The sequence below is a fragment of the Eptesicus fuscus genome, chromosome 16 (genome assembly GCF_027574615.1).
Source record: "Eptesicus fuscus isolate TK198812 chromosome 16, DD_ASM_mEF_20220401, whole genome shotgun sequence".
NCBI lineage: Eukaryota > Metazoa > Chordata > Mammalia > Chiroptera > Vespertilionidae > Eptesicus > Eptesicus fuscus.
The window spans coordinates 41,759,974-41,785,984 of record NC_072488.1 but is presented as its reverse complement, the minus strand read 5'-3'; the positions used below and the strand labels follow the sequence as shown (position 1 = coordinate 41,785,984).

The following is a 26,011-nucleotide window of genomic DNA, read 5'->3' as shown; positions in this document are numbered from 1 at the left end:
CTCGGGTTGAGTCTCGCCTGTAGATTCTCAAACGGGACACTGTATTAGGCGTTCTCACAGCGCATAGCTCAGAGCTGACCGCTGAGCCGGTTCTCAATAACATCTGGGAGCAAAATCGGCTTTTGAGGTTGGGGACGGAAGGATACCGGTTTTATTTAAGTTAGGGTGTGGCCCTGGGACTAACTGCCAGCAAATTTTTTCCGATCACGCTCCGTCTTCCACCTTCCGCCGAGGTGACGTCGGGAAGCCCCGCAGGACCGCCTAGAGGTTCAGCGGTGAAGCCGCGTCCTTCAAGTGTCAGTCTCGATCCGTTTGGAAACCACAAACCCCGGAGTCCCTGGTGCAGGAAGGTCAAGCCGCAAATAAGATGGCTCCAGAAGGGTGGACCACGCAGCAGGGTGGGAACACTAGTCCCTGGCAGTTTCTTTACCGGATGTGTTTAAATAACCGAACCCCCACAAATGCACCACCCCGCTAAACCACCTTCGAGGCCGAGGAGGCCACCGCCACCGCCTCGCTGGCTCCTCCAGGGCCATCCTGGGAATTGTAGTCCAGCCGCTGGGCTGCGCCGAACTACCTTTCCCATGGTGCTCTGCGGGCCGGGCGAGATCAACGTTCTTTTCTAAAACTTTCTCTGCTCGGAGACCCCCGGCTTCTTCTCCCCCTTTCTTTCTGACGACCCCTTCCCGCCTATCGCGACAGAACGGCGGCCGCAAGAGGGCCCTGACCGGTTGCCGCGTAGCCGCGCCGCCGCGAGAGGCACTTCCGGCGGCGGTTCACTTCCTGGTTGGGTGGCTGGAGCCGGGCGGGAGCGCGCGCGGGGGAGGGGCGGCGGGTCAGTCTCCGCCGGGCGCTCCGGGGATCAGCTGGTGGGCGGGCGGGTGCCCGACGCGGCCCCGGCTCTCGCTGCAGCGCCGCCTCCTTTCGCCGACGCAGGCCGCCCCGCGCCGTGACAATGTTGCGGGGCTGGTAGCTGGGCGCCCGCCGTCGAGCCATCTCAAGTGGGTGCCGCCGGGATGCTGCCTCGCGGGGCGGCGGGGAGACCGGGGAGCAGGGGGTGGGGGGGAGGCAGTGCCCGGCTGAGTCGGCGGCCCGAATTCCTTCTTTTTCCGACCCCTGGGCACCGGGTCTCTGGTTTGGGGGTGGGGGACGCGTTTTCAGCCCCAGCGTTTTTCTCGTTTAGAAAATTCACGAAGCGTTTCCCCAGGTCTGCCCAGGATGATGGCTTTGGCTGCCCCTAGGACTCAGTAGTTGAATTTTTAAGTGTGTGACTGATTCAGCCTCTCTCTCTTCCTCTGTCATCACAGGTTTAAACTTATACGAATCATTCTCTAGAGGAGGAGGGGACGGACCGCCGCGCGATTGACACGCATATTCCTATAGGCATCCTCCCTCAGCCCCCACCCCCACGGCCGGATTCGGGTGGCTCCTCTCCGAGCTGAAATCCGAGAAGAAATCCTTGGATCTCTTGTTTTCTTTTTTAAAAAAAGAAAAAAACAAAACAAACCTAGAAGCTGTCGGTGTTTTGTTTTACTGCTTCCTATTCGCAAGATGAAGAAGTTTTTCGACTCCCGGCGAGAGCAGGGCGGCTCTGGCCTGGGCTCCGGCTCCAGCGGAGGAGGGGGCAGCACCTCGGGCCTGGGCAGTGGCTACATCGGAAGGGTCTTTGGCATTGGGCGACAGCAGGTCACGGTGGACGAGGTGTTGGCGGAAGGTACGGTGGGACTCGGTGCGCCTAAATGGAAATCTTGCGCTGATGCAGCGAGATTCTGTTTTTCTAGTTGTTGCCTGTATGAATGGGTTTTACCAGTTGACCCTCCCTTTCTCGGTTCCCTTGCCCTGTGAATCATTGCCCTTGAGAAATTGAAAACTGAGATTTGAGAGTGACAGGGTTTATGGGGCAGGGGGAGGTTGCCGGACATTGTTTACCTCAGTGGCCTTTTCGTTTATTTTTTAAAAAAACATCGACAAACCAGATCTTGTTTGTCTCACTGAATTATGAGGATCAGACGAGAAAACCTACGTGTGAAAGTGTGAAGCTTCACATCAGATGAGGGTGGTGGGCTTGTCATCCTGCTAAAACTTGAAATAATTGATGTGAGGGCTGAAGAGAGGGTTTTCTCCCTCTCTTTCTTTCTACCCAACTTTCCCACTGCCATGAGCTAAGGCTCTTGGTGGATTTGACAAGGTTTCCTGACCCAACTGTAATCAGGTCCCCAGGATGTAGGTAAGATAACAGAAATTACATGAAATGAATGTAGTTATTTTGAGACAGTCAGTAGGCCCCTCTTCCTTCAGTTTTAGGTTAAAATTTTTATTTTTTTAATGCCGAAAGAATTATTTGAGAGTGACATCTTATTTTTGCCTTTCCTCTGTTGGAGATGTTATTTAGATCTGCTGTGTTTGCTGTGTAAATTCCGTATCTATATCTAAATCTATATCTTTATTCCCCAGGCCTCTGGAAATCTTTGTATATCTCTTTTGGTAACCTTAACCTCGACCTTCATAATTATGCCAGACTCATACTCTTTACAGCTCATTGCCTGCCTAGTGTGCTTTTATTTTTAATAAAAGCAGCAATTTCCTTGGCACACAGCTATTCAAACTAATTGGATAGGGCCAACCTGCTATAGGTTGTGTTATCTGCTGAGAAGGGATGGGGGATGGTGGAGGTCTCTATTACTGCAACATGGTGGTGGTGGGGGACCTGTTTAACTGGGGAAGGAGCCTTTTTGCAAGCTAAGCTTGAAGCAAGAGTTCCAACCCAGCCCTGGGAAATGCCTGTCATGGTGAGTGTTGCAGGCGGGTGGGTTGGGAGGAGGAAGAAGCTGTGTTTGGCTCTCAGCTTGTCTAAGCAGTGGGTTCAGCTGGGCCCAGGTTTCTGGGGTTAGGGTTGAACCCTTACTTTAAAACACCCTTTTAAAAAAGGCTGACAACGTTTTTGTGAAATTGTTGTTCTTTTCCATTTTCAGTGCTGCTCTAGCTGTACTTAATCTGGGGCCTGAGTCACTGTCCCTCTGGATCTTTCCTGTGGGCTTTGGTGCAGGATGGGAGATGCTTCTGTGCCCGGTGCCAGATCTGCAGCCTTAAGTCTGATCTGTCTCTTTCATCCCTGTGCCAAAGCCCTGGACTGCAGTGGGATGGGGAAAAGGAGGAGTATGTGAAAGACAGATTGGGAGGAATGATGGGGTGCAGAGCTCTCTCCTTCTCTCAGCATGGCCTCTGCTGACCCAGGAGCATTTTGTTCAGCTCCCATGTTGTCTCATTGTAGACAGTGCTACCCTAAGCAGTGCCTGTTCTCAGATTCTGAGTGATGGGAAAGAGAAAAGGAAAAATGGGTCTTTATTGTCAAGGCTGCCATCCCCTCCCCAGAATTCATCCCTGAGAACTGCACATCATGCATTATATTTTAAAGTGGAACTTAGGGCTTGCAGTTCTGCATTCATTCATTCATTTGTTCATTCGGCAAACAATTGAGTGTCTATGATGTGCCAGGCACTGTGCCAGGGTCTGGGATATGATATAGAACTAGATGCTGGAGTTTATAAACTCCAGCTTTGAGAGATGGAAAATAGCCAATTAGAATGGAGTTAAACTTAGGGTGGCCCCCAATTTAGAGAACCAAGAGTTGCTTTCTGCAGGAAGTAACTGACTGAAGAATGAGTAGGAGTTATCCAGGTGTGGTGACATCATGGACAAAGACTCAGAGTGACAAGAGAGAGAGTTTCATGTAAAACCAGGTCTGGCAGTGCTGCCCTCTTTATGTTCTTTGACTAAAATTGAGTTTGAGTTTGTGGCTCTTAGATGTATGTGGCTATGTAGGAGCCAGTATGCACAGTATTTGTGTAGCACCTACCACGTACAAAGACACAGTAGATTCTGAGAGTATGGATAAAAGTAGATCTAATGTGTGCTTTTAAGGAGCTGCCAGTGAATTTGGGAACACAAGACAAACATTCACACATACCATAGTATGGTTACCAGCACTGTAGAGTCAGGCATATCTAGGTTCAAATTCTGGATTTGTTCTTTACTAGCTATGAAACCTTAGATAAGACATTTTAAACCTCTCTTGAATCTCTGTTTTCCTATGGGCAGTTCTTAAAGCATGGAGCCTGGATCAGGAGCATTAGCATTGCCTGGGAGCTTATAAGAAATGCAAATTCTCAGGCCCACTCCATAAGCCATGAGTGTAGGGCTTTAACAAGTTCCTGTAGTGATTCTGATTCAAGCTAAAGTTTGATAACCACTGTCCTATGGAGTGGTCTTGAAGATTATATGAGGCATTGTATGTAAATTATTTAACTTTTTTCCCCCAGGTGTTCAATATGGTAGCCTCTATTTACCAGCAACATTGCATCATATATATATATATATATATATATATATATATATATACACTTTATATATATATATATGTGTGTGTGTGTGTGTGTCTATATGTATGTGTATGTGTGCATATATGTGTGTGTGTGTGTGCATATATATATATATATATATATGTGTGTGTGTGTGTGTGTGTGTGTGTGTGTGTGTGTATTTGGCTACAGCAATCTTCAGGAATTTCTCTTCCCCGCCCGCCCCCATTGTGGGTAGACAGAGTCAGATGTTCTTTGCAGAAGTCTCACCAGCTCCTTAAAGGGTCAACAGATGTTTTGGGTAGCCATACTCCTTCCTGGACCCTCTTCTGTTTGAGATATCAAGTGCTGACCTGGACTCCAGCCCAGCCAGAATTGTCTGAGGTTGATGAGAGTTGTGCATCAAGTGTCTAGGGCAGTGGCCAGGAAGTTCAGGGGCTTATTACCACCACATCCCTTTTCCTCTAATGTGGGTGGGTACTGGTCTATGCCTTAAAGTATGGAATTGCAAGCACCCCAAGGAGGATGTGTTGGAGGAAGACAGGAGAATGCCTGGCCTGCCATCTCTCCATCAACAGCATCAGCCCCGCTTGTCTAGTGAGGGCTTATTTATCTTGGGAATTGAAGGCTTTAATTCATGAGTTCAGAGAGATTTGGTTAACTCTAGGCTGGGTGCTGGGGAGGATATTTTCTTTCTAGCTTCCTCAGCAAAGATGCCACAACGAGATGTGAGATCTTGACTGATGTAATGGGCATGTGATGTCAAGGGAATATTTGGTTTAAGTTTCCAGAATGAGCTCAATGGGAAAATTGGAACAATGCTTAAAGAAGAAATGAGAAGCTGTGCTTTTATCCATACCTCCTTAGCTATATGAGGCCTTATAGCTAAGCTTTAAACCATAAATAAATGTTTGTTGACTACCTCCTGTGTCCACAACAACATTCCAGAACTGCTTTAGTTCTATATAAGGTGGCCAAGGTGGCTCTTCAGAACAGTTTCTCACCTACATTAAAGGAATCCAGGTTTAGGGCTAATGAGAATTACTGAGTAAGTCTCCAAATCAGTAAACTTTGACAATTTCTCCTACCTACAGCGCAAGGTAGTGAGGTTTTAAAATGTATGTGAAACCACCTAAAGAAAATCAAGCATGCATACATACATACATGGCATATAATTATAACATGTTGGCGGTATCAATATCTTGCATGCATGTATTCATTTAGTGTACGTTCCTTAGTGCCCTCTTTGTGGCAGGCACTGTATTAGGTTCCAGTGCTACATGATGAATGAGACTTAGGCTTAGCTCTTACGGAGCTCATAGACCAACAACCCTAAGGTAAGTGTCTAGCATTTAGCATGGCCCTTGGTGGATGTTAGGGGGTAAAAAGATGTTAAGAGATGATAAAGAGAAATGGCCTGGGGTTGAGGATTTATAGGTGAGTGCGATTTGAACATGGAAATTGCCCAGCAGATATTCCAGAAGAGGGTTACCTGAGGTCTTGCAAGCAGAGAGAATAGCATATGCAAAAGTGTGGAATGGTGAAATGGTATGATTTCCTGGGATACTGACTAGTATTATAATTTTGGTCAGTACAAGTTTCCCTTCCAGAATCAAGGGAAGAAGAACATGGAATGGTAGAAACTTTTTTTTTTTTTTTTTTACAATTCTCTGGCTGTGCTTGCTGCTTGCTTTCTCCAGAGGCCTGGGGTCTTTTGAGTAACTATTGAATAGGTATCTAGTATGCACTGCTGTCCTCTGGGCCTCACCTAATTGGGGGGCAAGGAGTGGTTCTGAAGATTCAAAGAAAAGCAAAAGGTTGAAGCAGAAGCAGGTCTGGGCGTGAGATGACCACTGTTTCAGAAAGGGGAGAAAATGACGATGTTTGACCAGAGCAGAAGGTATGTTGGAGAGAGAAGAAAAGGAAATAAGGTTCTGGAGAGCTTCAGTACCAGGCAGAGAGGTTAGTTAGAAGCTCCTGAGGCCTTCTTGTGATGCAAACACCAATTTAATCTTTCCCACTTCAGATGTCTTTGCCTTGCTGGGAAGTCTGGTTTTTTTGGTGACAACTGCAGATTTTCAGGGGGTGGTTTGTGAATGGTGTCTTCTCCCTGGCTTTGGGCATGATGACAGTTATAGCTTTGCTAAATATAGCCAAATCTAGAATTCAGAAGTGAAATCCAGAATAAGCATTTGCTTGGTCAGAGTCTTTCCTTGGGTCTTTCTAACAAAGTCATGCTCATTTAATGAGAGATAACAGAGAAACAGTTTCACATGGGTTTTGAGTGGGAGGGTATGGGGGAGGCATACACTTGTACCTCAATAGCTGAGACTGCATGTAGAGTACCTAGAAAAAGCTTGATAAATATTAATAAGGTGCATATGAAAAAATATTACTGCATCAGAGCAGCCATTTGAACTTGTAGTACTTGAAAGTTGACACTTAAGAAAGGGGACTGCCCTAGCCGTTTCGGCCCACAGACTAAAGGGTAGTGGGTTCGCTTTCGATCAAGGGCATGCACCTAGGTTGCAGGCTTGATCCCCGGCCTGGGTCAGTGGTAGGCAACCAATCGATGTATGTGTCACATGTTTCTCCCTATCTCTCCCTGTCCCTTCCACTCTCTCTAAAAATCAATGGAAAAATATCCTTGGGTGAGGATTAACAACAACAAAAAACCACTCAAAAACAAAAAAAGAAAGGGGACCAACACCATCATCTACCTTCATCTTGTACTCTTCGAAGGAAAAGTGTTTAAGAAATAATTGTGATATCTGTATCTGAAAGGGCCAAACAATAATAATAGAAGTGGTATTATCTATTGAATAGCATCTAGCACTTTGAAGTAGCAAAGAGTAGCTTTCAGTCTACATTTGTGGAGCCATTTTTTGGTGCAGTGGAAGGAACACTGCAGTATAAATTGGGAGATCGGGGTTGGTTGGTTCATTCATTGCCACATTTGGTAACTTTTGTTGAGCACTCACTATGTGCTGGACATCATACAATGATAAACAAGACATTGCTCTGCCTTAAGCTCACAGTTGTAGAGCTTCAGACACATGAGCAAATAGCTCTAAGGATATAAAAGGCCTAGGGCCGTGGTCGGCAAACTGCGGCTCTCGAGCCACATGCAGCTCTTTGGCCCCTTGAGTGTGGCTCTTCCACAAAATACCACGGCCTGGGCGAGTCTATTTTGAAGAAGTGGCGTTAGAAGTTTAAGTTTAAAAAATTTGGCCCTCAAAAGAAATTTCAATTGTTGTACTGTTGGTATTTGGCTCTGTTGACTAATGAGTTTGCCGACCACTGCCCTAGGGGAACAGATGTGAGGGAGCAATTGATTTTATGGGATGAGGAGTAGTTAGGGAGATCTAAAGAAAGGTAATATTTGAGGTATGTCTTCAAAAATAAGAATTTATTATTAGGTGGACAAGGCTGAGAGAACATTCTAGGCAGAGAGAATAACATGGCCAAAGACACAAAAGCAGAAAGTGCACTGCTTGCTGGGAGCTATGTTTTGAGATAGCAGTTATCTATTAATGGTCCAGGGCTGTGCTGTCCAATAAAGTAGTCATGTGCCACCAGTGGCTATTTAAATAATCTTGCCATGACAAATGGAGAAGTAATAGAAGACTTGACTCCTGCCCTCCTAGTTGACATGATGATGATCAACACACAAGAAATTAAGAGCACCATACAAGATAATAGCTATTGGAATTTTGGGGTGTGTGGTATAGTCTCCAATTCTGGAAGGGTTGACGGGAAGGAGATCAGTGAGGACTGAAAAGGTTAGGAAAGACTGTGAAGATGGATTGCTCCTAACAATCTTAAGACTCCCTTCTTCGAGGAACCATGTTTTAGGGAAGATTGAGTTCAGCACTTTTGCATAGGTTATATTCTTATTAAAGTTGAAGCAAGTATTGCAACATCTTTGGTCTCTTTTGAGGAACAAAATTGCCTTCATAAATAAATCATATGTTCCGTGTTTATACTCAAAGCAAAAAAGCCTATTCTATATGATTTTGAATCATTCAGGAATAACGAATATTAGCACATTAAGGCAACAGTGGCTGCAACATTTTGTGCCTACTTTCTCCCTCCATTATTTTCTTTGTTATTTTTAGTCTGTTATCTTTATTATTTAGTCTATGATGTATACTTTTTTAAAAAATATATTTTATTGATTTTTTACAGAGAGGAAGGGAGAGGAATAGAGAGCTAGAAACATCGATGAGAGAGAAACATCGACCAGCTGCCTCCTGCACACCCCCCACCGGGGATGTGCCTGCAACCAATGCACATGCCCTTGACCGGAATCGAACCTGGGACCCTTCAGTCCGCAGGCCGACGCTCTATCCACTGAGCCAAACCAGTTTCGGCTATGATATATACTTTAACCTTTGTTCTGTTGAGTTTCCTATTGTTAGGAAAGAGAAGTCCTATAAGTGAGACTTCCACCTTGGCAGAGGGTGGGTTCCTCAGGTTGTAATAAAGTTGAAAGAGTAAAAATTTGGCATTTCATTTGAGGTCTGCTGTGAGTGAATGAGCTTGAGCTGGTCAGTTTTCTCCTTGGGCTTGAGTTAAGCTTGGCAGATGATGGATAGCAATGCCAATTGAAGCTTTGTTATTTATGATTTCTGAAGAGCTGAGAGATTATTGGATGAAAGAGTTTATGACATCCCTATGTTATTATATTAGAAGGCCAAGCATAGCATTGATGTTAAATTATCATTTGTAATTAAAATGATCTTCAATAATGATGCCTTTCATCTAGGACTTGAATCTTGAAGAAAGCAGTATAATGCCATGTAATTTGTTTGTTGCCTGTTTTTAAGGATGCTTACAGTCCTTGTGCTAGGACCTTTAGGATGAGAGAATGACTATTGTGCCTCTGGTACTGAGCATGAATTTGTGAACAAATGGAGATTTTATTACCCTTTGGGGATAGGAAGAAAAAAGAGGACTCAGGCCTCATCAGGTGGGCTCTTCTTGGAGGATTGGGGCCTGAGCTACATTTACAGAGGTGGCAGGGTTCCTGCTTGTACACTTGACTCATATTTTTCCCTGGTCAGTGAATCTTGTTGGTTCAGGAAGTGCCGATTATCTTACTGGTTTAGTAGTCCACCCTGTTCTTCAGACCTTTGTCCTCTACTATTTTTAGACGTCTGGGAATCTTGGTGGTGATGTGGTGGGAAGTGTTGGAAGAAATAATTGTACCTGGCCTTTTGGCAATGGAAAGAGTCTTGGTTTGACCAGAAGGTGTAACTCGGTAATGATTGGGAAAAACCTGATATCCAGTACTGTCTTTCTTCCCTCTGGAATAAAGGGAGCACTATGATGTTCTCCTTCAGAGAAGACTTTCAAAGTTACCACTAAGTGTGGTGCTTTACAAGCATGAGAATTGGAGGTAGGCAGCCCATGGCTTGAATCCTGGACCTGTCCCTGTAACGTTGGCAACTTACTAAGACCCAGGCTTCTCATTTATAGAATGCGAGTAATAACTGAGGGTAGTTGTAAGGATTAGATGAAATTATGCAAAACACTTAGCATAGTGTCTAGCACAGGTGTCCTCAAACTTTTTAAACAGGGGGCCAGTTCACTGTCCCTCAGACCGTTGGAGGGCCGGACTATAGTTTAAAAAAAACTATGAACAAATTCCTATGCACACTGCACATATCTTATTTTGAAGTAAAAAAACAAAACTGGCAAAAACACCCGCATGTGGCCGTGGGCCGTAGTTTGAGGACGCCTGGTCTAGCATATAGTTAGCAGTCTGTAAATGATAACTCTTAATATTTGGGTGCGTGAATTTTGTTTTTATCAGGCAGTATTTGTTTTGCTGTGTGTATAAACTGGAGAAGCTAGAGTCTTGGATATATATATCAGAGGCTATCTATCTATCTATCTATCTATCTATCTATCTATCTATCTTAGTATTCATAAAACCCAGAATGAGGAGTAAAGCGAAGAGAGAGAATCGCAGATAGGTATTGTGGTTTGATTTTTTTTTTCCTGCTTTAAAGCCAACTGTGTTAGGAAAATTTCCCCAACCTATCAAGTTGCTATTAATTATGATGGGTGTCTCTGCCCTTGAGGAATGTCTGACCCCAGCTGCCTTTCCATCTTCAAATTCTGGTGCTCTAACACAGGTCTTCTGCTTTATTCAGGCTGGTGCCCTCCTCATTGCCCATGCGCCATGGATTTAGTTCTTTCCAGTGCTTTACTCATATTGTTCCCTGCACCTGGGATACCCTCCCTTTCCCCACTCACCTATCTTAATCCCACCTAACCTTTGTCCTACCACACCTGCCCAAGTGATCCATTTAGCCTCTTATCCTCCGGATTCCTGTCATTCTTGCTTGGCTATGTTGACTGTTTTGGGCCCATAATCTCAAAGTTTTATTTTGCTATTAAGCTATTTCATTTGTATCTACTTTCTAGGATTAGATAATTGGTTCTTAGGTGCAGGGTGTGTACCTTAGGTTTATTTTCTATTCAGTTCAGGACTCCTAAATTTGAACAATGTAACAATGGGTACTGGAGAATAAATTAATTGAATGAATAATACATTAAATCAGTACTAATTCAGATTCACTGATCAGACACTAGAGACAAGACAGATTTGGAACCTACAGACATCTCTTATCCCTATTTCAATAATATAGTAGATTTATGTTTGGCACACTATTACAATAATAACTATTGAATCTTCTAGGTTTTTGGTAAAATTGAAAATAACAAAATTCAAAGCTAAGTGGAACACCTTCCAGAAAAACATGTAAATTTCTTTATTGATTGGATTCAGTTATGGGAACATAATACTATCAATCTCAAAAATAGAGATATAAGATATAATTATGTTAACTATATAAAGGAATTCTAAAACGATTTAAATGTATTATGAAGATGAAGGAAATTATTAGGTCAGGTGTCAAAAATGCAAATATTTTCTAGCTTGTGATGGTTTTTGACGCACAGGAAATTAGGGCAGTGATTCTCAACATGTATTTGGGATAGTGAGCATGGGAGCAGGGGGTATAGATAGGAGGGGGAAATATAATTTGAAAAGCACAGACAAACCCCAGGTCCAGCCAGGAAAGGAGAGAACTTCAACGAGGGTGGAGAGCGGTGGTATACCCTCTTAGGAGGCATATTAAGGAGGTGTGGTGGTGAGTGGACATGAGACTTTTAATTTATTAAGGAGGATATGTTTTGTTTTGTTTTTATTAATCCTCACCTAAGGATATTTTTTAGAGAGAGTGAAAGGGAGGGAGAGAGAGGTAGAGAGAGAAACATCAATCTCACATCGATTGGTTGCCTCCCACATGTGCCCTGACCAGGGCTGAGAGAGAACCTGCAACTCCTGTATGTGCCCTTGACCTGGAATCAAACCTGTGACCCTTCAGTGTGAGGGCTGACAGTCTAACCACTGAGCAATGCCAGGCAGGGCAAGGAGGATATGGTTTTTAAAAGGCTCATCCATATGGCTCTTGGAGCTCAGTCATAAGTTGAATCTGCAGAAGTGGTGTCTAAAATTGATCACTGAATGTAGCTCTTAGACTATAGATAGGCACCTGTTTCTCCCTGTTCAGATCTTACTTAAATCTCACCTCAGAAAAGCCTTCTTGATCATCCAATATAAGGAATCCATTATGTTTTATTTTGCCAGGTAGCATGTGTCAACTGGTTTTCATCTTACTGTTTATCTCTCTCTACTAGAATTTCACCTCCATAAAAGCAGAGACCTTGATTCACTTTATTGCTATATCCCTAGTATCTAGTGTAGTGCCTGGCACATTTGAAGAGCTCAGTGAAAACCAGCTGAATGAGTGAATGAGCACATGAAGAAGACACAAGGAATGATCAAAGACATACATGTAGAATCAGGAGAGAGGGGATGATGAAAATGAATATCAAATAGATTGAAAGGAAGGAAGGTATGGATGGTCTTTGAGATGGGAATCCACCATTCTCCCAGGTCGTGGCACCTGAATAAACCTCTTTCCTTTTGCACCAGAAAAAAAAAAAAAAAAGAAAGAAAGAAAGGGAGGGTGTGGATACTAGGGGAGGGTTAAAAATTAGAAAGGGTTATTGGATTTGGAAATATAGAGATTATTCATTACTTTTGTTAGAGCAGTGTGTAAGTGAAGCAATGGAGTGAAGTCCAGGTAACAGTGAAATGAGTGAATGGGAAGTGGGGTGGACACTGAGTCAGGGAGGAATTTATTATTTTTAATGGTGGAATATTGTTGAGTACATTAAGCAGAGAGGAGGAGTTTAGAGATACAGTATGGGGGGTGCGATTCTTGATGGAATAGTGCTGGGGAGGTGATGGCAGGTGATGGATGGAATCATGAGCTGAGGGGGAGGATATGACTTTGGACAGGAGAAAGAGCACTTTATTAACTGACCTGGAAGAAAGAGGAGCAAGAATGGGTAGAAAAAAGAAATTGATGGGGTTTGGTAAGTTGAGAGAGTTCTTGCTTCATGGCTTCTGTTTTCTATTGAATACTGCAGGCTGGGAGTTTAATTGGGGGTTTAAAGAGTATAGGGAAGGATGTGGAGGAGTTCCTTAAGTTTAAGGAGAGAAGAACTGACAGAGAATGGCTTGGTCATATGGAGAGACCATTTGAGATGACTCATAATGGAAAGAGGTTTTTCTGACCCCTGAGGTTTAATCAATTTTGAAATATATACTATTTTAGATAGGATTTTAAAAAAATACAGTATATATTTTCTGTTTTCTAGATTAAATGCTACAGAGGCAGCATAATATAGGTGGAAAGCACTCCTGATCTGAACCTGTCGTTGACCACCATGCTCTGTCCTCTGGACAAATAGTTTCCCAACTTTGACCATCAGGTTCCGTCTGTAAAATGAAGACTAGATGATGGTGAAGTCTCTTTCCAATTCTAACATCTTACTGCTCTTTTATTTCTCAAATTCATTGTTATTAGAATGTTATTTTGTTATAGAGTGAATAGGATGTTTGCTTGATATGGGTAAGACAGTTTGCTCCTGAATAAAATGGCTCTGAGTTACTATGGCTTTTTGAATTTCATGTTTGTGTTTTATAGTGTCTTCTGGTTCCTTTCTTATGAGAATGTCAGCTGTCACTTCTTGCTGCTGTCCATGTGCCTTCCTGAATTAGTGCTTCTCTAATTTGCCACTTTCAATCTGTGGATTTGAAACTAGATGACTAAGTTTGTTAGAACTGGTTAATAATAAAGATGCTTAGTGACAGTTTGAGGGTCTTGTCTGTGATTAAAGTACATGAGCTGCTGTGCATGGGCTTTATGTCTCTTGGCCCAGGTACCAGTTTTTATACCTCATGTTTTAGAAAGGTTGAGTTCCGAGAGATAATGCGTTACCATTTTATATTTATTATTATTATCATTATTTTTAAAATGTATTTTTATTGATTTCAGAGAGGAAGGGAGATGAAGAGAGAGATAGAAACACCAATGATGAGAGAGAAACATATTTTGGTTGCCTCCCATATGTTTCCTGTCCAGGGATCCAACCCGCAACTTTTTGGTATATAGACATTGCTCCAACCAACTCAGCCATCTGCCAGGGCTAGACATTTGGGTTATTTGTAGCTATTGCAAAATAACCACAAGTATTTTTTTAAGTCTTTGAGTACTTGTTCTATTCCTTAGAATAAATTTCTGAATGTGAAATGTCTGGATCAAGAGATATACATATTTTAGCTTTTGATACATGTTACAAATAGCCTCCAGAAAGATTAAACCAATATATACTTCCACCAGAAGTGTTTCTTGTTTATGAGGTTGGATGTGTTCATTTGTTCTTTCTTCCTTCTTTCTCTCTGTATCTATGTTTTATATTTCTTCTATGGTGAATTCTTTGTTTATGTTTCTTTGCTCATATTCCTGTTAGGGCATTCATCTTTTTTAATGATTCATAGGCATTCTTTACATATTTAAGGTCTTAATCTATATATAGCATATTTCCTCCAATTTTGTCATTTACCTTATTAAGTTGGGGTTTTGCAGATATTTTCAATTTAAAAAAAATATTTTTATTGATTTTAGAGAGGAAAGGAGAGGGAGAGAGAGATAGAAACATCAATGATGAGAGAGAATTATTGATTGGCTGCTTCCTGCACACCCCTGACTGGGATCAAGCATGCAACCCAGGCATGTGCCCTGACCAGGAATCGACCCGTGACGACCTGGTTCATAAGTCGACACTCAATTACTGAGCCACACCGACCAGGCAGATATTTTTAATTTTTATGCAATCAAATATGTCAGTCTTTTCCTTTATGATTTTTGTTTGCATCATATTTGGTAAGGTCCGAGAAGAAATACAGAGCCTAGATCACAGAGACCCTGTGAGCCTGAAGTTTCTCTTTAAGCAATAAGGAAGCCATTTAGAGTTTTAAGAGGGAGATGGTATGGTCACATTTGCAGTTTAGTTAGATTTGTGGAGGATGACATTAGGAAGCTGAGTCTAGAGCATTTAGGAGGCTGTTGCCATGATCCAGGTTCAAGACAGTGAGGATCTGAAGCGCATAGTGGTAATAAGAAGAGAGAAGAGTGCAGACGAATATTTAGGAGGTCATATAATCGGGATTTGATCCTTTACTGGATTTTAAAGGTTGAATAAGAGTCTGGAATCGAGAGTGATAACAGGTTTCTAGTTTGAGTGCCCAGGTACATGAGATAGCAGTGACACTAAGTGAGCTGTATTATTTAAGAAGAGAAGAAAGATTGAAAGAGAGAAGACAGGTGTAATGAGGGAAGATAATGAGTTTAATATGCTCAGTTTGTAGTGTGTTTGGGTTATCTTTTGCTGCCCTATAACCCAATGGCTTAAAACAACAACGGTTTATTATTTATCATAATTCTGTGGGTTGACTGCTGGGTCTCCACTGGATCTCTGCTGGGGCTTCTGCTTGTCTCGTTTGGGGTCTGTTAAAATTGTCTTTATTCCTAGCACCTTACTGTACTATATATCTGAATTAAGAACATCCCAACATGGACAAATATATCACATTTTTGTGATGAAGCATATAACACCATTCTTCATCCTTACAGAAATGTATGTGTCAGAGAAATACAGGAAATCCTGTGGGTTTATACACAGAGCTCTGGTGTTTTTCACACTCTGGGGTATGCACCACCGTGAGAGTTGGGTGAAGGGTGTACCTTTTAAAAGTTATTTATTTATGGTAAAGTGGAATAAGGGCTTTGAGGAACTTAGACAGATTATTTTAGGAAAGAGTACCTAGGGAAGTTAAATATTATGAAATTGATTTATTTGAAGCTGTTCATGCAGAGATACTTGTACTCAAGTTTGAAGAGTCAGGAGTAAGAAGAGCAATGGACTAAGAGTGGAATTGAAATTTAGTAACATTTAAGGGATAGTTTAGTAAGGAGAGCCCTTAAAAGACAGAGAAAGACTACCCAGAGAGGTGCAAAGATAGTCAACAGACTTCAGTGTCTTGCACACATGGGACCCTAACAGAGTTAACAAATTGGAGTAAGGAAGAGGATCAGCTATTCCAGAATGGTCATCTCATAAAGTAGGATAAGAACTGGAAAACAGCCCAGCTGGTATTGCTCAGAGGTTGAGCTTTGACCCATGAACCAGGAGGTCATGATTCGATTCCAGGTCAGGGCACATGCCCAGGTTGTGGGCTCAATCCCCAGTGAGGGGAGGACAGGAGGCAGCCGACCAATGATTCTCTCTTATCATTGATGTTTCTCTCTCTCTCTCTCTCTCTCTCTCTCCCTCTTCCTTCCTCTCTCTGAAATCAATAAAAACATATACAAAAAATTAAAAAATAAAAACAGCCCTAACCGGTTTGGCTCAGTGGATAGAGAGTCGGCCTGCAGACTGAAGGGTCCCAGGTTTGATTCCGGTCAAGGCATGTACCTTGGTTATGGGCATATCCCCAGTGGGGGGGGGGCGTGCAGGAAGCAGCTGATAGATGTTTCTCATCGATGTTTCTAACTCTCTATTCCTCTCCCTTCCTCTAAATATATATTTTTTTAAAATTAAAAAAAAAACCCAAACCTGGAAAACATCTTCTGGATTGGGCAGTGGGGTGGCATTGGCCTCTGCCAGAGCAGTTTCAGAAGAATGGTGAGTTTATGAGTGGGAGCAGCAAATCTAGACTATTTCTTCAACAAGTGAAAATAAGGGAAAAAAGAGAGGTAGAGATGCAGGAGCTAGATCAAGAGATGCTTGAGCATATTAATAGGCTGATACGAAGGCACCAGGAGAAGGTGAAAGAGATAGAGATAGAGATATTAAAACAAGAGTGAGGGCAGATTCCTTGATTGAGGTTCCAGAGGAGACTGAGGGAGATGAATTGCAACAGTCATTTAATTGGGTCCTTCTGTATTCTCAGGCCAATAACCTTTACCTGTCATCTAGTTTATCAGAAAATCCTGATTGCATTTACACTACACCCAAATTCCAACCATTTCTAACTTCCTCTACCATTGTCTCCCTGGGTCAAGCTATTTTTGGCCAGGATTATACTAGCTATTTCTTCCACCTGTGCCTCCTCAGCCTCCTCTCAACACAATAGCCAGAATGATTTTTAAAATGCACATCATTCCATGTTATTCCTCTGCTCAGAACTTCAGCAGTGACTCTGCATCTCACTGAAAGTAAATCTTGATATGGGTCTAGAAAGTGCTGTGCTCTGGCCCACACTTATTTCTTTTCTAGTTCATTACTCTCCTCTTTGGTTATTGCACTCTATCCATACTGGCTTTCTTGTGGTTCCTTAAAGCAGGGCGAGTTCACACCTCCCCCTCAGGGTTTTGTACTTATTGTTCCCTTGCCTGCAATATTCCTCTAGGTAGCCCCAAAGCTTGCTCTTTCTCACCCATTTTGCTTAAATGTCACCTTCTCAGAGAGTCCTTCTCTGATCATTTTATTAGAAATTTCAACCCCTCCCTTCCACCAGCTCTCCTTATTCCTCTTTCCTGCCTTTATATGCTCTATAGTTTACTTATTGTTTGTTGCCTCCCTTCTTTAGAATGTAAACTTTCTGAGCTTGTCTGTTTTGTTCACAGGCCTAGAATCATAGCTGCCACAGAGTAGGCAGTAACTACTTGTGAATTAAATAGGTGAATGAATGAATGGGGTCAAGACTGGTCGTTGGATAAGGAGGAAATTTCACCCTTGAGACAGGAGGAGATAAATGGATCAGTGTGGATATATATAGGTTTGTGCTAGGAAGGCTGGAGGTGTGTGGGGAGATAGAAATTTGAAATTAGTAATGGCAGATGCCCTCAGTTTTCTGGAATAAGGAGGCAAGGTGGTCTGCTGAAGGTAATGGTGAGTATGGGGCTGAAGAAACTCTTGAGGGTTTGGGTTAGTTGTTGAGAGGCTTGGGATTCGGAGCTATGCAAGGACAAGTAAAGGACCCAGGCCAGACTAAAGATTATGAATTGACTTGATGCAATTTTGCAAGGTTGTTTGATTTTTTTTTTTTTTTTCTGGTATAACGCAGGAGACGTGGGTTAGGAGCAAAATAGGTGGATTTTGCATTGATCCGGGCTTGGATAGATCTGATGGGAGGCCACAGGTGCAAAGGAATCAAAGGAGAAGTCCAGATTGTCAACTATGGGGTCAGATTGAGAAGAGAAGGCCCTCTAAGGAGCAGGTTGTTTGATTGAGAGGAAATACAGTCAGAGCCTGGAGGATGGATGAGTTTGAAGAACAGATCAGGCCAGAGTGAGGCATGAGAGAACTGAAGGCCTGGAGTTGTGTCAGAAAGTGAACGATTGACATTTAAGATTTGTGTTGACAAGGTCTAGGGTGTAGCCATGGATGTAGGTGGTTGAGAAGACCAAAGGTCATTGTAGTGAAGAAATTTAGAAATTGAAATAGAGGAATGAATCATCCTTGTGGATTTTGAAACCACCTAGGATCATGGCAGGAGCTGTGGCAAAGAGGACGCTGGGATGCTAAAGGCTTCAGTGAATGTTGGGAAATGAATAGGAAGGGAGACAAGGAATAATGAAAAAGCAAGAAGTAATGATCTGAAATCAGTTTAGGAGAACAAGGGACATTCTGACCTACCCTGAGGTTCTTGAGGTGTAGGAAAATCTGGCAACAGAAAGCTGGTGATGTAAATGATCTTGGCTGATGCAGGAGCAGGTCAAAGCAATTTGGGTGATATTTCTTTTGGCTGGATTCTGGAGCTAAATTGTTATTGTTATATAAACATAATATATAGCATTTCTTTGACAGCTTTGTGTTTCCTCTTATTAAAAGGAATAAATAAACTTTCCTTTTATTTACATTTACATATATGTTTACATACTATATTTACTTGCATTTAAATATATATAAAACAATTTTAAAAAATTTTCCCTTAGGTCTTGGCATTATGAAGAAAGAGACATCATATAGTCACTGTAGAGACATCCTTAGTATGTAGTCTGCCTTTTGTATTTTATTTCTGGGAGTTTCTGTTTATCTCTAACTTTTAGTCCCTCCTAGCTAGGTTGGTTGCCTGTTGGTTCTTTGTCTCACTGGACTAGTAATTAACTCTTAGGAAAGCCCTTCACCTCAGAGGTTGCTCAGTGATGAAGGACCACTTCCCCGAGTCTTTGCTCTTCGGCCTCTAGGTAAAGGAAGAGGTCTGACTGTGTCAGCAAAAATGCTTAATCTGTGAGTTATAAATGGTATCTTGCATATTTCCAAAGAACCAAAATAGTTAGCTCGGAAGTTTCCATTAAATGTTGCCTCTTCCCCACTAATACTACACATTCCTCTCTTCACCTCCGGCATAGGGCCCTGCTGAAATTATCTGTTGATTTATTTTATATGTGGTTAGTTTTTTAAAATGTTTGTTCTCTCATACACACAAGAGCTTTTGGCACAATACTTCTTTCATTTTTGTCCCATCTTACTGTATGTATGTATGTATGTATGTATGTATGTATATGTATGTATATGTATTGTCTGTCTGCCTGGTTGGCTGGCTGGCTATCTCTTTGTCTTCTAAACTGTTCTCCACCTACCTCTGATCTCCTTGAGATATGGTTAGGTTTCTACTTCTCTTTTATATGCTCTTAATAAGTAGATACATACTTAGGAAATAGGTGTTGAATTAATGCATTAAACTTAGAATTCAAACAGCCTAACTTACATAGAAAACTATGCCCAGAGGATTAAATGTCTGTTAAAGGCTACCTAGGCTCAGATGATATTAGAATCCATTTTTCCTTTCAAGGTTTTGGGGCTTTCTGAAAGATTAATGTCAAAAGAAGTAGGCCTGGATTGATTGTGTTCACCAAAGTTAGAGATAATTGAACTCCTTGATAATTTAATTATATCTTCTAGGAATATGGGGCTTTCCACCTCTTATTTCACCTGTCACCCTGTTTGGGGATGGGATGATGGGTGTGTCTTTTGTTGTTCTTTAACTACTGAGATTGGGGAATGAGGGCCTATGCATAGGAAGGCTTTGCCTTACTTGTAAAACTGGTAGATTTGCTTTTTCCTTGACCTTTACCTTCAGGACATCCTCTGTCTCATGGGTGCTAGTGAAGACATGGAGCTATGCACTGGGGATTGGGTGAAACTGGGTAATCTCTGGCCTGACAGGCAGAAGCAGCACGTCTGGGGCACTTGTGAGTGGTTTGTGGGGAATTTGAGACTAGAAAAACGAATATTATTATCAGGTGCCAGAAGTTCATATGTAGGTCATTTGTGGCTGGTAGGGTTGGCAGGAAATAGTGAGTCACACTGGCAGGTTGATAGGATTGAAAAATAACAAATTCTTAGTAATTTCTGGGAGAGTTTTTTTTTTTTTTTTCCATTTAGACCAGTGGTTCTTAATCTGGGGTTATTTTGTCTGCCAAGGGACATTTGGCAATGACTAGAGAGGTTTTTGGTTGTCACAAATTAGTGAGGTAGAGGTGTGTGTGTGTGTGTGTGTGTGTGTGTGTGTGTGTGTGTGTATGTGTATGTGTATGTATGTGTGTTACTGGCATCAAATGGGTAGACACCAGGGAGGCTGTTGGACATTGTACAGTGTATACAACATGCCCTCATAACAGGGAATGCATTATCTAGCTCAAAGTCAATTTTACTAAGATTGGGAAACCCTGATTTAGACCCTGATGATTAGTTAAGTCATTGAAACCAATGTTTTATATGTATTCTAGACTTTATATTCCATGATTAAATTGCAAAATTGGATTTATTTCACCTTTTTATTTTCATTCTTTTTTTAATTGAGGTGAAATTCATATAACACAGTCATTTTAAGGTGAACATTTCAGTTGTATTTAATACATTCATGATGTTGTACAACCACCACCTCTATCTAGTTCCAAAACATTTTCATCACCCCAAAAGAAAACCTATACCTTGAAGCAGTTACTTCCCATTGCCTCCTTCCCCAGGAGTATGAAAACCACCAGTCTGCTTTCTGTCTCTGGATTTACTTATTCTGAATATTTCATATAAAGGGAATGAATCATGATTGTCTTTTATGACTGGCTTATATAACTTAGCATAATATTTTTGAAATTCATTCATGTATCAGTACTCCATTCATCTTTATGGCTGAATAATATTCCATTGCATAGATATACCACAATTTGTTTATCCATTTATCCATTGATGGATATTTCGATTGTTTTCCATCTTTACCCATTGTGAACAATGCAACTATGAATATCTGTGTATATGTTTTTGTTGAAAAACAGAATTATTTTTCAGGTTTTCTTTTGGCATATACCCCGGAGTAGAATTGTTGGGTCATATGGTAATTTTATGTTTAGCTTTTTAAGGAACTCCCAAACTATTTTCCATAGTGGCTGATCCATTTTACATTTTACCAGCAAGTATGGGGGTTCCAGTGTCTCCACATCCTTGCCAACACTTGTTTTTTGTTTTTGTTCTTTTTAAATGATAGCCGACTTAGTAGGTATAAAGCAGTATCTTTTTTATTTTTTATTGTAGTAAAATATACATAACAAAATTTATCATTTTACTATTTCACTTTTGATACAGACTGGTCATTCAACAAGTGTATTTTGAGGCCCTACTCTTGAGGGCACCATTAAAGCACTGGAAATTATGACTGAGCAGAACAGGCATAGGCCCTGAGGAGGAGGCATTATTGAAGCCCCACCACAAAGTTAAGTCCTGGAAGTGATTTTGCAGAAAGTATAGGTGTTTGTTTAGGTGTGTTTAGGTTCCTTTCAAGGGAAAATTAGTAGTTTAAAAGACAAAAAGAAAAAAGTAAAGGAAGAGAAATACAAGACCCAGTAGTGAGGAGGAGGGAGGACTGGTGCTGTGGAATTTGTCCCTGCCCTGTAGTCCACTGGCGAAATCCTGTGTTTCAGGTTCTTTTAAAACCTCCCTAAGCTGGTTCTTTTTTAAAAAAAATCCTCACCAAAGGATGTTTTTATTATTTATTTATTTTTGAGAGAGGGAAACACTGACTGATGTGAGAAAGAAACATTGACTTGATTGCCTCCCTTGTGCACCCTGACCGGGGATCAAACCTTCAATTTAGGTATGTGTCCTGACTGGGAATCGAACCCACCAACTTTTGTGTATGGGATGATGTTCCAATCAACTGAGCCACCTGGCTAGGGCCCAAAGCTGGTCCTTAAAACATCTTTCATTGTGGTCTGTCTTTATCATTTCCACCATACAGGTGGGACAATTGTATTTCCTTTGAATTGATTAAAAAGCAAAATTGCCTATGTTGCTGGTCATCAGTGTGATCTTTAGGAATCAGAGCCCAAGTGAGATAAGGTGGGCCAGGGACTGGGCAGGATTGAACTCTTCTGGCCTGCAGAGCCCCTTTCTCAGTGAAGTCCCTGAGATGTGGGCTAAGCTGAGGTTCAAGTCCACATGGAAAGCACAATAATGGTCAGTGGACATGAAGTTTCCCTGGCAGACTATGTCAGTGAACATTCCCCAGGAGGAAGTATTTAGGTAGTAGTTCCCATGAAGAAGGAATACAGCAAAGTGTTTCTTTTTCTCCCATAGTTGGGGTCTTAGGAATGCTGTGACAAGTGACCAATAACTGAATGGCTTACAACAAGAGATTTATATTCTCACAGTTATGGAGGCCAGGAGTATGAAATCAAGATGTCCACAGAAGCATATTCCATGTAAAGGCTCTAGGGGAGAATCCTTGCTTGCTTCTTCTAGGGGCTTGTGGCTATATCACTCTAGTCTCTGCATCCATCTTCACATGACCTTCACCTCTTCTCTCTTTTTTTTTAATGTAAGCAATTATTTTTCTTCTTTTTTTTTTTATTGATTTCAGAGAAGAAGGGAGAGAGAGAGAAACATCAATGATGAGAGAGAATCACTGATTGGCTGCCTCCTGCATGCCCCCTACTGAGGGGTTGGGGATGGTGCCTGCACCCCGGGTATGTGCCCTTGGCCAGAATCGAACCTGGGACCCTTTAGTCCACAGGCCGACGTGCTATCCACTGAGCCAAACTGGCTAAGGCTCCTCTTTTCTTTGTGTGTCTCTTCTGAGTGTCTTGGTCTAAGGCAGGGGTGGGGAACATCTGGCCCATGGGCCTTATAAGGCCTGGGAAATCATTTGGTCTGGCCCTGCCAAGGCATTAGGGGTGTGTTAAATGTTTGACCAAATGTAGCAGGCTAATTTTAAAGTTGATAATTTTGTATGGCCTGCAAGTGGTGTTATAAATATCCAGATGGCCCTTGGCAGAAAAAAGGTTCCCCACCTCTGGTCTAAGGACACTTATGTTTGGATTTAGGGCCTACCAGTGTTAATCCAGGATGACCTCATTTTGAGATCCTTAATTTAATTACATCTGCAAAGACCCTTTTTCCAAATAAGGTCACATTTACAGGTTTCTGGGGTTAGGACATGGACCACCACTCAGCCCACCACAGGGGTGAAGGAGACAAGGTGCCCGGAGTACCTGATTTGGAGAGGAGACAAGGTGTCGTGGAGAGTGGCACAGTTGAAACCCTCACGGGGCACCTACAATATTGCTGTTACTCTCCCTGGAAGCTGTTAGCTTGAAATGCCAGCTCCACAGGGGAAGGTCGGCAGTGACCGGACCAGACCTGGCTTTACCAGAGACAATTTACTAGACCTCAGCTCACACCTAGTGAACCTTTATCTATCTGACCCACATCTGTGTTTCTTCCATGAGCCCTTCCTCTTCCCTTTCTCCTTCCTTGTCAGAGGTTTTCTCTCCAGTACTTTGCTTCCTTTGGTATTTTTTTTGTTTGCATCATGGACAGTAAATCAAACATAAGTATGTATTTTAGTAATTCTAATGTTTATTAAGTAATTCTTTGCTGCTTGTCTTTTGAGCTCACTCAGCAGATGATGGTGCTGGAGCCTTGCACTGACCTCCCTTCCTAGATTCTTGATCTTTGACCACATGATTTGGGATGTGGGTCTAGGAGCTAATGGGATTGTACCACGCATGTGCCTTCAAATGCTTACATTTCATTTTCCTTGATAGTGTACCTGTATAATAGGGAGCCATTAGATAAAGGGAGAGGATGGGTCTCCTGAGGCCTTGAATTACCCACTTCCATTGAATATTCCTGGTCTGCCCCAAGGTCTAGAGCTTGGACCATCATATATGGTTAAAGTACTCTGTTGAAATGCAAATATCCCCTAATGATAATAGTACTACTAAAGGTCCAGAAACCCAGTCAGCCCTTCTCCAAATAACACTTTTAAGATTGACAAAAATATTGGCAAATCTGTAATGTTGAGAGTATAGGTCAGGGGTCCTCAAACTTTTTAAACAGGGGGCCAGTTCACTGTCCCTCAGACCGTTGGAGGGCCGGACTATAGTTTAAAAAAAACTATGAACAAATTCCTATGCACACTGCACATATCTTGTTTTGAAGTAAAAAAACAAAACGGCAAAAACACCCACATGTGGCCGAGGGCCGTAGTTTGAGGACTCTTGGTATAGGTAGAGTGAATGACACAAAGGCTCTGGAATCTTTGCCTAGTTTGGAGATCATGATTGGGTTGCTTTTTATAAACTGGGTCATGTCTTCCACTGTGGCATGAAGGTGCCAGTTTTTAATTTTTCCAAGTAATATCCTGCCTCCTTAGGCAACATTGAGACCTGCTGGGTAAAAATTACTGTACACAGTTTAGTCCTGGAAGGTTGAATGGTGAAGGGGACAAGGGTTATTAAGGGAGATAATAGAAAGGACCTTTATCAATTAAATAAGTAAAAACATAAACAAAAAGCATCCTTCCCTAGATTATGATTTTAAAAATACAGTTGTACTTACATGCATGTATCCATAGCACATGGACACAGACAATAGTTCAGTGAAGGTCTGGGCGGGGGGGCGGGGGGGAGTGGGAGCAGAGTGGAGGGGGCTAGTGGGGGAGGGGGACATCTGTAATACTTTCAACAATAAAGAAAAATGAGCCTTAACCGGTTTGGCTCAGTGGATAGAGCGTCGGCCTGCGGACTGAAGAGTCCCAGGTTCGATTCCAGTCAAGGGCATGTACCTTGGTTGGGGGCGCATCCCCAGTAGGGGGTGTGCAGGAGGCAGTTGATGGATGTTTCTTTCTCATTGATGTTTCTAACTCTCTATCCCTCTCCCTTCCTCTCTGTAAAAAATCAATAAAATATATATTTTTTAAAATAAAGAAATATTAAAAAAACAAAACAAAAAATACAATTGTAGTCCTTTTCTGGTCAAACTCCTGGATGTTAGCCGTGTCATCCTCAGAGTCATCTTCATAATAATGAGCTTACTTTTAGTGCTTTACTGGAATTCAGAGCCAAGACTCAAACTATAAGAGAATATTTATTTAGAAAGTCACAGAGGTAGAAGAAACGGGCTCAGGAAACAAGTTATGGAGGCAAAAGAAGGGCCCTTGGAGCTTTGGAGAAAGAAGGGTAAAGGTAACATGCCTGGGGGTAAGAGGAGGGAGATAGGAAAGGTATTGGGTGTGTTCCTAAGAGGGAGAGTGCTCTGGATCCTCTATCCTAAGGGCTTTTAAGGGTGGGGAACTTAGAGGAGTTCCCTGGGAAGGATCTCAATAGAATATTCAACAGCTCTTCAGGTGTGTCCTTTCAGGGTCATGGTCTCCACTGATTGGTTGGTGCCAGGGCAGGGGGTCATTAGTCTTTGCAAGAGTTTGTATGGGGTTCTATGAAGCTATTTTCATGCTCCTTGTTTCTCCTCTAAGGGGTTCTACCATATGACTAGCAACACGTGGAGGGAAGAAAGGTCAGGGGACGGTTCAAACTGCATGACCAGTGATATGAAAGATCAGGGGGTCTAAATCACGTGACTAGTGGTATACTAGGGGAGGAAAGGTTACTGGGGGCGTGGGGGCGTGGCAAGTGCTTGTTTTGCCAGTTGCTAGGCATCTGGGGCTTTCCGTCCTGGTAACCTTCTGTACCTGGCCTATCATCCTTGCTGTGCTCATTTCTTTCTAACTGCCTACCACACATTTATTGCCAGAACACATTGCTTCTCTATAGAAAGTTTGCTAGGCCTTTTGTGGTTCTGCTCCATCTTTACTATATCTAGCAGAAATTCCTTACTTAAAGTCTGAGCAGGTGGGATGGTATCCTTCCTGGTTTCCAGCTCATATGCAGGGTTTTCTCTATTCTTATGTTTCTTTACATCAGGATCATGGATGATGTATGTCT

General features: G+C 42.2%; 1 protein-coding gene across 5 annotated transcripts in view; it reads left to right on the top strand.

Annotated features, from left to right (window-relative positions):
* The first annotated feature begins 794 nt into the window (after nucleotides 1-794).
* AAK1 (AP2 associated kinase 1) overlaps nucleotides 795-26,011 on the top strand; it is a 133,166-nt gene continuing 107,949 nt past the window's right edge. For all 5 annotated transcript variants that reach the window (XM_054727839.1, XM_054727838.1, XM_054727841.1 and 2 more), the window contains exons 1-2: nucleotides 795-1,001; nucleotides 1,308-1,714. In XM_054727839.1, coding sequence (XP_054583814.1) covers nucleotides 1,552-1,714 — 163 coding nt within the window. In that variant the 5' untranslated portion in view covers nucleotides 795-1,001; nucleotides 1,308-1,551. The remainder of the gene's footprint in view (nucleotides 1,002-1,307; nucleotides 1,715-26,011) is intronic.